We start from the raw sequence: 15,867 nt of genomic DNA, 5'->3' as shown, positions 1-15,867 counted from the left end.
TTTATAGAAATGTACATTATGTTTCCTCAGATGATTAACCTTAATATAAAATTCTGTTTTTTTTTGTTTTGATAGAAATGAATCAGATTCAAACCTGTGGCGCTTAAGTGGTGATGTGTTAGCAAGTGCTTTGTCTCTCAGCAAACTGTGCGTTCGTACAAACCCAACCTTACAAGCAGAAATACTGCTTACCTTTGGTATGTATTTAAATGAATTCTTTGAATAAATTCCCCCTCGAATACAACACATTCCTATTTGTAGTAGAATTCATTGATTGACATGATCTACAATTTACCAAGCATTTTGATACCAATTCTACTGTATCACTTCTAGATATTAATAATATTTTCATATTTAGATGGAATTAATTTGATTATACATGTTACCATATTACACATAACAACATAAACACCTTCCCTGAATATAAATATTCTTGCTTCTTGATATTGTGATTGTTTCTCTTGCCAGGTAAAGTAGAACAACAACTGTTCAAGTGTGGATTTTGTTCGTGTAGGTCTGTTGTAGATACACTCATCCAAGCCATCTCAACCAGCTTTACTTCCAACCACGATCTACAGTAAGTGATCTCACTAAAGGCCAACTCGGACAGCGTCGTACCACAAGGCCCAACGAAACGCCTTTACTTGTTGGTGCTGTCTGAGTTGAATCCCGACTGGACGAGTTTTCTTGAGATAGCGTAGGGTGTAGTTTTTAGGTCATCGGAAGAACTTAATTTAATCTTCTCGTTGTACGACACCGTCTAAGTTGACCTTTAGTGATCCTCCACTACGCTCAGTACTTTGATTAATAATGGTTAATAAAGTAGGTCACAAAAATAGCACAAATTCAAACAATCAAAATTAATAGTGTGTCACAAATAATTACCTAATGACTAAGGTTATGTGGGTTTAATTAAAATCAAAAATTATAAAAGAATAAATTTGAACTGGAAAAACGGGATGTTCTTGCTTTCTTGTTTTTCACCATTGAGGTCTTTCAACCTATTAATTTAATGATTATTTTGCTTTATTGAATTTATAACAAAACATGACCTAATGACTAATGTGACATACAAATCATTGATACAGAGAAATAGAGAGTATCACATTTAATTTCCTTTCGGAATCACATGCTGTACCGCAAAAAAACTTCACTAAGCAAACCCTTAAACAATATTAATACAATCAATAAAGAGCTTTGAATTTGCGATGTTGAATGACCTACCTAGGTCAGGTCAATCGATGTGTCATCGGTGGTTGTCTGGATTTAGAAATCATCAAACTGTGTCAAGCTGTGGAGGTAGAAACACATCCCAATACATCTACATGCGCAAAATGAATTAACATAATATTGTTAATTGAAAGATTCTTAATAAACAAAATGTGTGTGATTCATTTACACTATAGTTATGTTTTTAACGTAAAATAACTCATCTTTTGTATAGATTGATAAAAGAAGCATATCTTGGAAAAAGGGACGAATGAATTTAGATATCTGTTAGTTCTACATAGTGTGCTACGTACTCGCTTTCCTCGCCTTAGCCATACATAATGTTGGTGTAATGGATGTTTATCATTTAGTATACTGCCCCTTGTTTTTTCTTGGATTTTTGTGGTACATGTTACTACGTTTATAGGCCTATAGTAGTTTTTAACAAGACGCATTAAATAACTCATCATTTGTATAGGTTGATAAAAGAGGCATATCTTGAGATAGCAAAAGCATATTTGAAGGGAAGTAACATACTGAGCATGCCTGTCGAACCTGACGACGGTTCTACTACAGTGTCACAACAAGCTAAGGTAACAAGACAACTTATCCTCAACCCAACGCTTTGACTTCAAATTAAAACTACACTAAACAAAATGTTGTCATACTTTTTATGTTTCTTTTTCCAATCATCTAAACAGAAAACACTAAATTTTGATAAAAAATTAAGCTCTGTCTACACTATCAAACTTTTATGTGACAACAAATGTGATGTGCCCATATTTGGGCATGTCAAATTGTTTTGTCACAAAGTTTTATAGTGTAGACAGAGCTTTAGGTTAAGCTTCCTTTTTCTTCCAAACTTTTTGTGAACAAGTAAATCCTGTTGTGTATTTTAGTTCACAATGTCATCATGTTTTAGACCTAAATTAATGGAAAAGTCAATGACATTATCATAGTCAGCTTTTCAAGATTATTTGAAAATGTAATTCCTTTGTTAACTTTCACAGCCATCTTCATCTGCTAAGAAATCAAGTAAGAAGGTCAACAAACAAGAAACAATTGAGAGAGAACGGCAACGAGAGAGAACAAAAGAATCGCACGCGGCTTGGCAGGCTGTATGTGCTGCTACCTTGATAGCCAAAGCACAGCGTAGATTCACTCTTCTTATTGGTGATGCTACACTGACTACTATCCCTGCTAAGGATGCTGTGAAGAATGACATACCAGGCTTCTTGAAAGAAGACCTCATGGTGGCAGCAGAACAAGGTATTATTTACTTCATTAACTAAAGCTGTGTTCGCACTTACATGTGTAACCTAAATTACTCTTGGGATTAAGCAGACCATGGAGGTATCAATTTTTATACGTCCATGAGCAGACGAACTGTTGGGACTACAAAAAAGGATTTACACATATAAAATGACAAAATTTACCAGGCAAGGTCATATTATATGCGTCTTTTTACACTAGTAAGGTCAAATTTCTCCTTATCTTGTGGTTAATCAGTTGCGGTTTAATGAATTGAAAAATCCACCTCATCAGTTGAGTTTTTGAAACAGCTGGTTTATCTCAAAATTGACACCACACGCGACAATTACATGTGTAAATTGTAAAGTGTGAACAGGCTCTAATTAAATGACAGTATGAAATTTAAGAAAAAGGTCAAACTTGTTCAATTGACGACAAAATATTTAACAGCCATATCATAATAACAGAAAAAAACAGTACAACAAGGCATCATTTAAACTACAGGAAATCAATTTGGTTTATCTAAAAATTGATACCACATGCAACCATTGTAAAGTCGGAACAGACTCTAATGAAACAGTATGATGTTATAGAAAAAGGTTAAAGGTCAAACTTGTTCAATTGATAAATAGAACAGACATGTGAAAATAACAGTGCAACAAGGTATCATTTAAAGTACAGGAAATCAATGAAATACTAAACCCTGAGAAGAGATTATGTGATTTGACGGGAGCCTAGAATATTTAAAACTGTGCCAAATTAATCTTCTCAAAGCACACTATAAATAAATAGAGTAGTAAAAACTAATTGAATCATGACCTATTTTAGGGTTTGATGATTTGCGTGGTCCCTTCCTGGACGGCAAGAATGTTTTAGACCCTGTGACTGAAGGGAGTGAAGACTACAAATGGGATGCTAAAATGGAAGAACCTCAACTGACCTGGAGACATCTAATTAGCTATACGTCAATCCTACAGCGTATGTGCAGTATGTCGGCTGTGGGCGTCAATGACTGCTTAGCAGATGACAAGAAAATAGCAGACAACAAGAAACTGACTAAAGATACAAAGGTACCAGATGTTGAGATATCAACAGATACAGCTGCAGATATTAGCACTAGCAGGAATGTAGTCCGGCTACCATTATTAGCAGATACCGCTTCTCTACGACTTAAGCATATGCACTCATTTTTAAACACTCACTTATCAGTATACTCATCAGAATGCAGTGCTATCTATCCTCCACCTCAAATGCATCTTGCTCCAATTGAACCAGCTGTTCAACCGGACATCCCAATTAGAAACGTGAAAGAGAAATCACCAGCGGTCAAGGAACCGGTCAAGTATAACAATAAGATTCCGGCATTGAAGTCGGCTAAACAACTGTGTGTTCAATGGTACAGAAGTGCGTTGACCTCGTCATCTAATGACGCCATCCTTCTTCTTTACACATACACATCAAAAACGTCATCTACTGCCACCAACGAAACTTGTGCAAAGCGTGTTTTACAGTACACACACCTTACATTTCTTCACAAGAAACTTGTTGGACTCAAACAGAATGCTGAGATGTCGTTATCAGACAAGCCGAAAGTTGCTGATAAACCAATTACGCCACCAAGTACGGGCAAACCGTCGTCTCGCAAGTCCAAAAGAACAGCGCGCATCAGTCAGTTGTCTGCTAAAGTTCAACGAGATGAAAATTTGGAGGTAAAGTAACTTGAGTTTTTGTTCTGGTATAATAAAGAGTTTATGGAAATGAAAACAATATAATTAGCGTAGATTCAAAAGACGAAATAAACAATCAAGATGAGATATATAGGTAGGTAATTGTTTTAATTTAACATTGTCTTTTCAATGTTATTGTTTGCACATTGAGAATAAACACTGTTAAAAAATGAGGTTGGCAGTGTGTGTATGCTAGAACCGTCATCTGGAGTAATGCTAGACAGAAGATGGTTGTAGCATCAGAATTGTCCAGACAATCTCTACTTTATTTAATTTTAATTAATATTTATTTTTTTTAAACACATGGTACACAAACTATTAATAATGACTACTGTCCTTACAGTCGCAATTGAAGCAGTGTATGGTATATATACAGAATATGTTGACAAACGTTAAGGTTGAACCTTCTGGATTGGAAGTAAGTACTACTTAAGATCTTTAAGTACATTCTTACCACCTAGTATTTGGTAGTTAATTAGCCACGTTCCTAATGGTGAATTTAGGAAGCCAGAACAAACATATCGGTAGGCCTAATAGTTACCACACTACACTATCAAAATGTGATGTGCCCATATATGGTCATATCACTACCATATTTGGGCATGTCAATACCATATTTGGGCACATCACACTTTTTTTGTCAAACTAGTTTAATAGTGTAGACTGCTTTAGGGTTTGTTGGCATTTCGAACAAATAGTTACATTAATGTTCTTTATAGATTCCATTTGATGTTTCACTGGACATCATCAGAAGTTTGGAAATGATGTTTGATCCCTTATATGGTGGTGAACTGACAGACCCTCAGCTGATAGACTGGATGCTGCCATTGATGCAAACTACACCAGAGCTGCCACAGTAGTTTATGTCATCAGAAGTCTTCAATTGATGTTTGATCCCTTATATGGTGGTGAACTGACAGTCCCTCAGCTGATAGACTGGATGCTGCCATTGATGCAAACTACACAAGAGCTGCCACAGTAGTTTATGTCATCAGAAGTCTTCAATTGATGTTTAATCCCTTATATGGTGGTGAACTGACAGACCCTCAGCTGATAGACTGGATGCTGCCATTGATGCAAACTACACCAGAGCTGCCACAGTAGTTTATGTCATCAGACGTCTTCAATTGATGTTTAATCCCTTATATGGTGGTGAACTGACAGACCCTCAGCTGATAGACTGGATGCTGCCATTGATTCAAACTACACCAGAGCTGCCACAGTAGTTTATGTCATCAGAAGTCTTCAATTGATGTTTGATCCCTTATATGGTGGTGAACTGACAGACCCTCAGCTGATAGACTGGATGCTGCCATTGATGCAAACTACACCAGAGCTGCCACAGTAGTTTATGTCATCAGACGTCTTCAATTGATGTTTAATCCCTTATATGGTGGTGAACTGACAGTCCCTCAGCTGATAGACTGGATGCTGCCATTGATGCAAACTACACAAGAGCTGCCACAGTAGTTTATGTCATCAGACGTCTTCAATTGATGTTTAATCCCTTATATGGTGGTGAACTGACAGACCCTCAGCTGATAGACTGGATGCTGCCATTGATGCAAACTACACCACAATAATTTATGTTGATTTATATCAATAATAACATTCAAATGCAATATTCCAGGCAGAATTTTCACACATTTTCTTTGTTATTAAAATGCACATATGTAAATATTTTAAATCCTATAATGAACTAGACAATATGGTTTGATTAATTATTATTATATTAATGATTAATTTACTGGTACTAAACCAAACAGGTGGCAATAGCAAGATTTTTTTTTCACGACAACAACACTACATGGCATAGAAAAAGTATATTGTGGTTCTGCCACAATACGCAACGCAGATATACGCGCAACGCAGGTAATTTGACCAATCATAGCGCGATGGATCAGCCGAATTTCACTTGTGATTGGTCAACTCCCTTGTGTTGGATTGGTCAACTCCCTTGTGAATAAAACAAAATGGTTACAGTCATTATTATGCCGCCTTTTGTTTGTATTTAAACACAATAGCATTTCAGAATTAGTTTATTTTAGTGTTGTGGTTTTACGTTGATGTTTATTATTGTGTATTGCTGTTAAATATATTGATTTGTTCTTGAATTATTTCATTTGTTATTGAATGCATAAATAGAAAGAATGTACAGGACGTATAAATTCAGATTATAAATAATTTTTTAACTGTTTTCGGTTAACATAATAATGTTCTGCGTGTTTTTAAAAGTCGGACATGACGCAATATTTCCTACATAATGTAATCACCTAATACCAATACCAATTGGTTATATTATGTTATATTATTGTATATTATTATACGCAACACCATTTTGTTTCTATTGGTACCGGTATATGCAGCCAGCAGCACAAATGCGACGAAACGAAACTTGTTGAATCAGGAAAACATGAAGGAAACAGAAGAAAGAAAAGCATCTCTGCTGAGAACCGTTGTCTTGGTGATCGGTGCGCATATTGTTTTGATTTTAACTGATGGACTTACTTTATGTTTTGGTGTTTATCTGAATGACTTAGCTGACGAATTAAATGTAGGTTTAGGAGTGTTAGGAGCAGCATCCAGTTTACTCAATACAATTCTGCACTTATTTGGTAAATATAATTTGTAGCCTACGTAATAATTTAATTTAGTAGAAGGCCCATCATAGTACGTTAGGAACTGGTTGAAGGCGTAGGCTTATGTCCTACGTCTCGACAACGTATGTCAGTCTTGCCTTCGTATTATGAATGAATACATCACTATAATAGTAAAGGCTCTCCAGGGACGAGTGTAATCACTAATCAATCACTTCAAATATGGTAGTGAAGATAATATGACATTATGTCCATATGAGCACATCACATAAAGTTTAATAGTTTAGTTAGACCTTTAGATTCTTTAATTAGATATGTAGGCCTACATTCTTTCTGAAGTCTAATTTATATCAAATAAAACAGACAAACCATTGCGCAGTTTTAATGAAAAACCCGTATACAATATTATTGTGGGTTTTGCATACCACAATAAGGGAGTGTAAATATAAGGAAATCATTGCGGTCAATCATCATTTACTTATTAAGCCAATTCATGATCTAGACGAGAACGGATGTGCTGGACCGGATCCGAGTCCAATAAGTAGGCCTAAACTAAAATATGCCTAACTGTTATGGGTGATTTGTTGCCTTTTTCTCAAGGTCCGATTGGCACGTTTATCTACAGAGACCTAAAAAGTATTCCGCCCAATAAAAAAAAGTGTACCCGGAAAGGAGTTGTCACAGCTGTAGTGAATTTTAATGTCAAAATGTTTTAAAAGACTGATTTTCTGTTTTTTCTATAGGTCCGATTGGCACGTTAATCGTCCTCAAAATTGGATATAGACGAACTATAATGTTGGGTACATTACTAACAACAGTTGGTCTTATCTTGTCATCTCGAGTACAATCTGTCTGGCAACTATTTATCACTTTTTCATTAATTACAGGTAATTCTGTTTAATTGCATTTTTTGTTCAAGCCGTCGTTATCCCAGATGATAGATTAAAATGTATTCTTGAATAACATAGGCCCTATATAACACGTATATAAATTGTGAAAGCCAAGAACATTTTCGATTTAAAACAATAAAACAAATCTCATCTTTGGTGGGAAAATTAGGCCCTACTGGTTAAAAAATGTATTGACCTAGATTCCTTTGTTAAATATACTCCGCTAGGAAATCTGCCAAATATATATTACATCCCTTTTTACGTAAAAAGTAACTATACAACTTGCAACATTCAATGTCAGATATATTTGTATTTTGTGTCTGCAGGTTTTGGCGTTTCAATGGTATTTTCAAACACGGTTGCGTTTATAGGAATTAGCTGTGACGAGCACGTATCAATTGCTAATGGTGTTGTTACGGCAGGAACGGCTGTTGCCTTGATCACCTTTCCTTTCTTAATAAACGTACTAAGATCAATGTATGGCTGGAGAGGATCTCTACTACTCCTAGGGGCCTGTGTACTCCATGCATCTCTCATTAGTCTAGTTATTTTTAAAGATCCAAAAACAATGAAAGAAGATCAGAAGTTTATTGAAGTACGCGCTGATGATGATGATGATGATGACAAAAAGAAGGAGATAATTGAGGAGGAAAAAGGAACAAAAGAATTATTTAAAGAGTATTTAAAGTTACCACTAACGTATCCTCTTTTTGGATTTATGTTGATTATAGCGAATTTATTTTATTTATCGTTTATTGGTACTGCCTACCATCTTGTATCGCATGCCGTAGACATCGGTATATCTGAGCATAACGCGGCACTTTTAATGACAATTTTCGGTATTGGTAACCTCGTAAGTCGGCTGTTTAACGGAGTTCCGATTAAATTCAACTTTATTACGTCATCCAAACTGTTTGCTTTAACGTTATTAACGGCGAGTTTGTGTACGTTCTTGATACCATTTTGCACACGTTACGCATCTTTAGCTGGAAGCATTCTCATTATAGGATGGTCGGTTGGTGGATCTCTTCCGCTTATTTACCTTATTTCGAGAGAAATCGTTGGAGTTCGGAACTTTCCCAAAGCGATGGGTGTATTACTGTTCAGTACTGCGCCCTCGGGTGTGGTTGGCGGTTTCTTTACAGGTAAGTTTAATAATAATATAATTATTATTAGATATAACTGTATATAATATGCCGACTTATAAATAAATGTTTGTATGTTGTTTTCAGGGTGGATCTATGACGTGTCTGGTTCGTACAACACCGCTTTCTTCGCTATGGGATCACTGTTCTTCGTTGCCTTTTTGTTTCAAGTGCTTCCAAGATTTTACTACTTAAAATATAAGGTAAGAGATATATACACGGCCACCGGTGCTGCACAGTCTGCGACTGAAACTGTAATATGAGACGTCATTGAATTTCCTGGTTCAAATCTTGTTTTATTGACGTGCCACTATACTGCTGTCAAGTCAAAAAGTCATTCTACGCAGGCTCATTGAAATAATATGCGTATTTTCAGGACGACTCAATAGCCGCGCGCATGTAAGCGTATTTTAAGGACTCAATAGCCGCGCGTGTTAGCGTATTTTCAGGACTCAATAGCCGCGCGTGTTAGCGTATTTTAAGGACTCAATAGCCGCGCGTGTTAGCGTATTTTCAGGACGACTCAATAGCCGCGCGCATGTAAGCGTATTTTAAGGACTCAATAGCCGCGCGTGTTAGCGTATTTTCAGGACTCAATAGCCGCGCGTGTTAGCGTATTTTAAGGACTCAATAGCCGCGCGTGTTAGCGTATTTTCAGGACTCAATAGCCGCGCGTGTTAGCGTATTTTAAGGACTCAATAGCCGCGCGTGTTAGCGTATTTTCAGGACTCAATAGCCGCGCGCGTGTTAGCGTATTTTCCCGAATGATCGCACAATCAATACGATCTGGCTCGTCAACTATTATTGCGACCCGTACTGTTTTCTGTTTGCAGAAAAACATACATTAATTAGAAAATTCGGTAAAATTTAATTTAGAAATAACATTATTAAAATAGGAATCATATAATGTAACACAGTCGTATATTTATTTATATAATTTATTATGCAGCGTTTCAGAATGTAGTTATTAATTTATTTTTTTAATTTAAATTGTAAAATTATAATTTTAGTGTTGGCATTTTACGTGAGTGTTTATTCTATTCCTTTTAAATATTATTCGTTTCTAATGAATATTTTTGGTACAAATCGGTAAACATCTTATAGGGTAGAAACCAAACATCTTATAGGGTACAAACCAAACATCTTATAAGGTACAAACCAAACATCTTATAGGGTACAAACCAAACATCTTATAGGGTACAAACCAAACATCTTATAGGGTACAAACCAAACATCTTATAGGGTACAAACCAAACATCTTATAGGGTACAAACCAAACATCTTATAGGGTACAAACCAAACATCTTATAGAGTACAAACCAAACATCTTATAAGGTACAAACCAAACATCTTATAAGGTACAAACCAAACATCTTATAGGGTACAAACCAAACATCTTATAGGGTACAAACCAAACATCTTATAGGGTACAAACCAAACATCTTATAGGGTACAAACCAAACATCTTATAGGGTACAAACCAAACATCTTATAGGGTACAAACCAAACATCTTATAGGGTACAAACCAAACATCTTATAGGGTACAAACCAAACATCTTATAAGGTACAAACCAAACATCTTATAGGGTACAAACCAAACATCTTATAGGGTACAAACCAAACATCTTATAGGGTACAAACCAAACATCTTATAGGGTACAAACCAAACATCTTATAGGGTAGAAACCAAACATCTTATAGGGTACAAACCAAACATCTTATAGGGTACAAACCAAACATCTTATAGGGTACAAACCAAACATCTTATAGGGTACAAACCAAACATCTTATAGGGTACAAACCAAACATCTTATAGGGTACAAACCAAACATCTTATAGGGTACAAACCAAACATCTTATAGGGTACAAACCAAACATCTTATAGGGTACAAACCAAACATCTTATAGGGTACAAACCAAACATCTTATAGGGTACAAACCAAACATCTTATAGGGTACAAACCAAACATCTTATAGGGTACAAACCAAACATCTTATAGGGTACAAACCAAACATCTTATAGGGTACAAACCAAACATCTTATAGGGTACAAACCAAACATCTTATAGGGTACAAACCAAACATCTTATAGGGTACAAACCAAACATCTTATAGGGTACAAACCAAACATCTTATAGGGTACAAACCAAACATCTTATAGGGTACAAACCAAACATCTTATAGGGTAGAAACCAAACATCTTATAGGGTACAAACCAAACATCTTAAAGGGTACAAACCAAACATCTTATAGGGTACAAACCAAACATCTTATAGGGTACAAACCAAACATCTTATAGGGTACAAACCATCTTATATGGTACAAACCAAACATCTTATAGAGTACAAACCAAAGATCTTATAGGGTACAAACCATCTTATAGGGTACAAACCATCTTATAGGGTACAAACCATCTTATAGGGTACAAACCATCTTATAGGGTACAAACCATCTTATAGGGTACAAACCATCTTATAGGGTACAAACCATCTTATAGGGTACAAACCATCGTATAGGGTACAAACCATCTTATAGGGTACAAACCATCTTATAGGGTACAAACCATCTTATAGGGTACAAACCATCTTATAGGGTACAAACCATCTTATAGGGTACAAACCATCTTATATGGTACAAACCATCTTATAGGGTACAAACCATCGTATAGGGTACAAACCATCGTATAGGGTACAAACCATCTTATAGGGTACAAACCATCTTATAGGGTACAAACCATCTTATAGGGTACAAACCATCTTATAGGGTACAAACCATCTTATAGGGTACAAACCATCTTATAGGGTACAAACCATCGTATAGGGTACAAACCATCGTATAGGGTACAAACCATCTTATAGGGTACAAACCATCTTATAGGGTACAAACCATCTTATAGGGTACAAACCATCTTATATGGTACAAACCATCTTATAGGGTACAAACCATCGTATAGGGTACAAACCATCGTATAGGGTACAAACCATCTTATAGGGTACAAACCATCTTATAGGGTACAAACCATCTTATAGGGTACAAACCATCTTATAGGGTACAAACCATCTTATAGGGTACAAACCATCTTATAGGGTACAAACCATCGTATAGGGTACAAACCATCGTATAGGGTACAAACCATCTTATAGGGTACAAACCATCTTATAGGGTACAAACCATCTTATAGGGTACAAACCATCTTATAGGGTACAAACCATCTTATAGGGTACAAACCATCTTATAGGGTACAAACCCAGATTTCTGTTAAAGTGAATATGTTCTGTGCGCAAAACGGATATGACGCAATATAATCGTGGTCTGTTATAGGCTAATTTGTTCGAATCCGTTATCAAGGTTTGATAAGGTTAATTGTCATCTACTGTATATGAATTTGTTAGTTGATTGAACGGTGGAAGACAAACACTAATATCAAGTGTCTATTGTGTGTGCAATCATGGCGGCTATGCCGTGTCATTGACAAAATAATCGATCATAATTGACGTCGTAGTAGTTGATTTTGATTGCAATGGAACAACGTAGTGTTGCCGAAAACATGAAGGAAACAGAAGAAAGAAAAGCATCTCTGCTGAGAACCGTTGTCTTGGTGATCGGTGCGCATATTGTTTTGATTTTAACTGATGGACTTACTTTATGTTTTGGTGTTTATCTCAATGACTTAGCAGACGAATTAAATGCAGGGTTGGGAGTGTTGGGAGCAGCTTCCAGTCTACTTGCTACTAATATCAACTTATTCGGTAATTAAATTGTACTTTTTACGTAAATAATTTAGCTAACGTTGTACCTTTTTTTAGGCCTAATTGTCGGAACTAAAAACAAATCATAATGTAACCAAACATGGCATGTGTAGGCCTATAGCCATATTTAATAGAATTTGACTGGAACCAAGTCTGTAGCATTATATTAAATAATGCAGTCAGAAAAAGTGGTAAACTAGCCTATATCAAATGTAGGCCTCCTTGCATTGATATACTATAGTATAATGTAAACGTATTATACGTACGTAATCGCCGAATAATGTGAGCCTACCCTGTGCACTGGTGTATTGGATGGTAGGCCCTATTCAATCATTCTGTTTTATTTAGGATATCTGAATTATATTTTTTTAAAGGAAATAGAAAAATGTAATAATTTATAATACGGAAATAAGAGGATAAAGGATTACCTGGACCAGGGATTACAACTCCCTGCCTGGACCGGACGGGTCAAACTGATCAAGGTCGCTTTGATTGACCTATACAATGTCCACGCCTAACATAAATGTGAACGACGACCAGTCTTCTGATACAAGTAAACAATTAGATTAGTCATTATTTATAAGTGATTTTCTTTTCTATATTTTCTGTTTTTTTCTATAGGTCCGATTGGCACGTTAATCGTCCTCAAAATTGGATATAGACGAACTATAATGTTGGGTACATTACTAACATCAGGTGGTCTTATCTTGTCATCTCGAGTTCAATCTGTTTGGCAATTATTTATCAGTCATTCGTTTGTTACAGGTAAGTCTATTCTTTTTACAGCTTTTTCTGCTGTATAATCGCATTCCCTTTCACAATAGTTCCTACAGGAAGTAGCCTATTTCCTACGCAACAACGATATAGTTGCAATGCAATTGAGTCGACCAATCACAAACGATGGATGGTCCATCGCGTTGTGATTGGCCAATAGTTGCGTCGCGATCACGTTCATTCGTTAAGTCAATTTACCGATAGCGGATTTGAGCAATGGATTAAATTCAAAGATTTCAGTTAAATGTAAAATTATGTGCTTTTTTTCGTTTTTATTTTATATATTTGCAGGTTTTGGTGTTTCCGTGGCATATACAAACACGGTTGCGTACATAGGAATTAGCTGTGACGAGAATATCTCAATTGCTAACGGTGTTGTTACGGCAGGAACGGCTGTTGGCTTGATCGCATTTCCTTTCTTAATAAACGTACTAAGACCAATGTATGGCTGGAGAGGATCTCTACTACTCCTAGGGGCCTGTGTACTCCATGCAACTCTCATTGGCGTAGTTATTTTCAAAGATCCAAAAACAACGGAAAGAAAGACTATTTGTTTAGAAGATGAGAAGTTTATTGAAGTACGCGCTGATGATGATGACAAGAAGGCGATAATGGAGGAGGAAAAAGGATCAAAAGAATTACTGAAGGAGTATTTAAAGTTACCACTGACATATCCTCTTTTTGGATTTCTTTTGATTGTAGCGAATTTTTTCTTTGTATCGTTTATTGGTACTGCCTACCATCTTGTATCGCATGCCGTAGACATCGGTATATCTGAGCATAACGCGGCACTTTTAATGACAATTTTCGGTATTGGTAACCTCGTAAGTCGACTGTTTAACGGAGTTCCGATTAAATTCAACTTAATTACGTCATCCAAACTGCTCTCTTTAACGTTATTAACGGCGAGTGTATGTACGTTCTTGATACCATTTTGCACACGTTACGTGTATTTAGTTTTAACTATTCTTCTTATTGGATGGTCGGTTGGATCTTTACCACTTATTTACCTTATTTCGAGGGAAATTGTTGGAGTTCGGAACTTTCCCAAAGCGATGGGTGTGTTACTGTTCAGCACTGCGCCCTCGTGTGTTCTTGGTGGTTTCTTTACAGGTAGGAGGAAGATTAATAATCTCAATACGATATATAAATAGTTAATATTAGATATCTTTACTGTATATAATAGGCCGACTTATAGGCTACAGTATTTACAAACCTCAAATAAATGTTTGTTGTTTCAGGGTGGATCTATGACGTGTCTGGTTCGTACAACACCGCTTTCTTCGCTATGGGATCACTGTTCTTCGTTGCCTTTTTGTTTCAAGTGCTGCCGAGAATTTACTCAAAATATAAGATAAGAGATATATACACGGCCGCCGATGCTGCTACGTCTGCGACTGAAACTGTAATATAAGACGTCTTTTGGTTAAAATCCTGTACTTTTGCCACTACGCAGCTTTCGAGTCAAAAAGTAATTTTATTCTCAGAAACGTATGTACAGAATTCAATTGCCGCAAAAAAAACCAAAAACGGAAGCCTGATTGGTACTACAGTACTGTAATTCAAAATTGTCAATGTGCAATATGAATTAATCAAAGATTTTACACATTTCGTACCTTTGCTACGACAGAATAATAAATATCTACATATATGACAAACTTAATATTGTGCTGGATAAAAAACTATTTTTTATTGAAATTATTTGTAGAAATGATATATAATACTAAGATTATTAGAGAAAGGTGAATGAATCACAACTAGAAACAAACAACTCGAATATCTACATAGTTTTATAATTAGTGTGACGGAATAAATTGTACCATATGTATAACCAGATGACAATGCTAGGGTTAATTGGAGTTAATTATTGATTAAATAACTAATCATTCTTGCTGAAGCATGTAAAAAATAATACCCTCTGTTTGCGCTGGTTTTAATCACACCCTCCTCTCGACACTGTGTTTGCGCTGGTTTTAATCAACCTCCCCTCGACACTGTGTTTGCGCTGGTTTTAATCACACCCCTCCCCTCGACACTGTGTTTGCGCAGGTTTTAATCAACCTCCCCTCGACACTGTGTTTGCGCTGGTTTTAATCAACCTCCCCTCGACACTGTGTTTGCGCTGGTTTTAATCACACCCTCCTCTCGACAGTGTGTTTCCGCTGGTTTTAATCACACCACTCCCTCGACACTGTGGTTGCGCTGGTTTTAATCACACCCCTCCCCTTGACACTGTGTTGTTTGCGCATGTTTTAATCACACCCCTCCTTCGACACTGTGTTTGCGCTGGTTTTAATCAACCTCCCCTCGACACTGTGTTTGCGCTGGTTTTAATCAACCTCCCCTCGACACTGTGTTTGCGCTGGTTTTAATCACACCCTCCTCTCGACAGTGTGTTTCCGCTGGTTTTAATCACACCACTCCCTCGACACTGTGGTTGCGCTGGTTTTAATCACACCCCTCCCCTCGACACTGTGTTTGCGCAGGTTTTAATCAACCTCCCCTCGACACTGTGTTTGCGCTG

The 15,867-nt window shown here is 36.5% G+C and overlaps 2 protein-coding genes across 2 annotated transcripts in view; both read left to right on the top strand.

Moving 5' to 3' along the window:
* LOC140058394 (cilia- and flagella-associated protein 54-like) overlaps nt 1-5,138 on the top strand; it is a 43,759-nt gene extending 38,621 nt beyond the window's left edge. The window contains exons 51-57 of the mRNA XM_072103969.1: nt 76-197; nt 469-577; nt 1,688-1,802; nt 2,220-2,478; nt 3,289-4,169; nt 4,531-4,605; nt 4,907-5,138. Coding sequence (XP_071960070.1) covers nt 76-197; nt 469-577; nt 1,688-1,802; nt 2,220-2,478; nt 3,289-4,169; nt 4,531-4,605; nt 4,907-5,047 — 1,702 coding nt within the window. The 3' untranslated portion in view covers nt 5,048-5,138. The remainder of the gene's footprint in view (nt 1-75; nt 198-468; nt 578-1,687; nt 1,803-2,219; nt 2,479-3,288; nt 4,170-4,530; nt 4,606-4,906) is intronic.
* A 2,233-nt stretch (nt 5,139-7,371) lies between these two features.
* LOC140059323 (monocarboxylate transporter 14-like) lies at nt 7,372-15,174 on the top strand. Its single transcript, XM_072105200.1, has 7 exons — nt 7,372-7,671; nt 8,001-8,819; nt 8,907-9,022; nt 12,326-12,569; nt 13,191-13,334; nt 13,635-14,456; nt 14,585-15,174. Exons 1-7 carry the CDS (start codon nt 7,578-7,580, stop codon nt 14,755-14,757), a joined length of 2,412 nt encoding a protein of 803 aa, XP_071961301.1. The 5' UTR covers nt 7,372-7,577; the 3' UTR covers nt 14,758-15,174.
* Nucleotides 15,175-15,867: the final 693 nt, after the last annotated feature.

The sequence above is a fragment of the Antedon mediterranea genome, chromosome 9 (genome assembly GCF_964355755.1).
Source record: "Antedon mediterranea chromosome 9, ecAntMedi1.1, whole genome shotgun sequence".
NCBI lineage: Eukaryota > Metazoa > Echinodermata > Crinoidea > Comatulida > Antedonidae > Antedon > Antedon mediterranea.
Note: the sequence above shows the minus strand (reverse complement) of the source record. Positions and strands in the feature narration are given on the sequence as shown.